The sequence below is a fragment of the Haliaeetus leucocephalus genome, unplaced genomic scaffold, assembly GCF_000737465.1.
Source record: "Haliaeetus leucocephalus isolate CR32 unplaced genomic scaffold, Haliaeetus_leucocephalus-4.0 Scaffold219, whole genome shotgun sequence".
Lineage (NCBI taxonomy): Eukaryota > Metazoa > Chordata > Aves > Accipitriformes > Accipitridae > Haliaeetus > Haliaeetus leucocephalus.
The window spans coordinates 160238-161490 of record NW_010972655.1 but is presented as its reverse complement, the minus strand read 5'-3'; the positions used below and the strand labels follow the sequence as shown (position 1 = coordinate 161490).

General features: G+C 64.2%; 1 protein-coding gene across 1 annotated transcript in view; it reads left to right on the top strand.

Annotated features, from left to right (window-relative positions):
• The window catches only part of MRPL9 (mitochondrial ribosomal protein L9), a 3493-nt gene extending 2254 nt beyond the window's left edge, over positions 1-1239 (top strand). Inside the window, exons 6-7 of the mRNA XM_010566917.1 lie at positions 644-824; positions 1139-1239. Coding sequence (XP_010565219.1) covers positions 644-775 — 132 coding nt within the window. The 3' untranslated portion in view covers positions 776-824; positions 1139-1239. The remainder of the gene's footprint in view (positions 1-643; positions 825-1138) is intronic.
• Positions 1240-1253: the final 14 nt, after the last annotated feature.

Sequence of the window (1253 nt, the reverse complement as noted above, 5' to 3'; positions counted from 1 at the left end):
CCCCCCCCCCCCCCCCGTTCCCCTCCTCAGCACCTCTCCACCCCACACACCCCCTCCCCACCTCCTGTGGGGCTCCCACGCCAGCCATCCACACCACATGTCCACGCCAGAGAAACCCGGCAGTGCCTGTCCTCCAGCACGGGGTGGGAGGAGCAGAAATACTTTATTTAAAAAAAGAAAAAAAACAGCAAAAGGAGAAAAAAAAAAAACCAAAACCAAACCCATCCCCGCGACCTAGATAGATGAGACCATCTCGCCCATCGCCATTCATCTTTTGTCCTTCCCGGGCCCTCCGGGGAGTGGAGCTGGCTCTGAAACTGCCTGCTCTAAATCGGTGTCATCGCTGATGGGCGTCTCCCACTTCGTTCACTGTGCCAAATTCCTGGAGCTGGTGGGGAAGGGGCAAGGGCACACCCCGCTTCCCTCCCGCTTCCCTCCCGCTTCCCTCCCGCTTCCCTCCCATCTTTCCCCCACGTCTCTCTGAGCTCAGATCCCATGGGGATTTAGGGATGGAGCTACCGTGGGGGCAGAATGGGGAAGAGAGGCAAGAGTAGCTGCATGCTGGAGTGCAGCAGCCGCTCCCCCCTCCGTGGGGGTGGGGGGGGGGGGTCCCCTGCTGTGACCCTCCACTCCCATCTGGCAGGTGAATGGGCTGGAGACGGTGCGGGTGCCCATGTCCGTGGTGAAGTTCCTGCGGCCCAAGACCAAGCGCTACAAGCACTGGCTGGCGCAGCAGCAGGCCCAGCTGGCGGCACGGAGGGAGGCACTGCTCTGAGCCCGGGGTGGGGGCCCTACCAGCCCCCCTGGACCCCAGTTTGCTACCGGTAGGCGCTGGGGGAACGGGGTGGGGGTTCCCTGATCTGTTACACACACCCCACTCCCCCTCCTTGCTGGTTGCTGGTACTGAATAAAGGGCTTGATGGGGTTTGGAGGGGGGGGGGACACAAGGGGTGGGCGGGGGCAGCTCCCTGGGGACCCCCTGTAACCCCTCCCCGTGTGCAGCTTCCCTCCCAGTGGCACCTTCTCCTGCCCCCCCTGCCCCGAGAGCACCGGTGGGGAATGGTGACACCACAGCAGCACAGGGCGCAGGGTCTCACTGCCTGTTATTGGAATGAGACCCTGCTGTCCCCCCCCTCAGGGCACCGCTCCTGGCCTCCCCAGCTCCTCCTGGATCTGGCCTGGCAGCTCTGGCTGGGTGAAGTACGCTGCAGGGGGGTGGGCAGAGGGGTGAGTGGGAGGCCGGACCCCCTCCC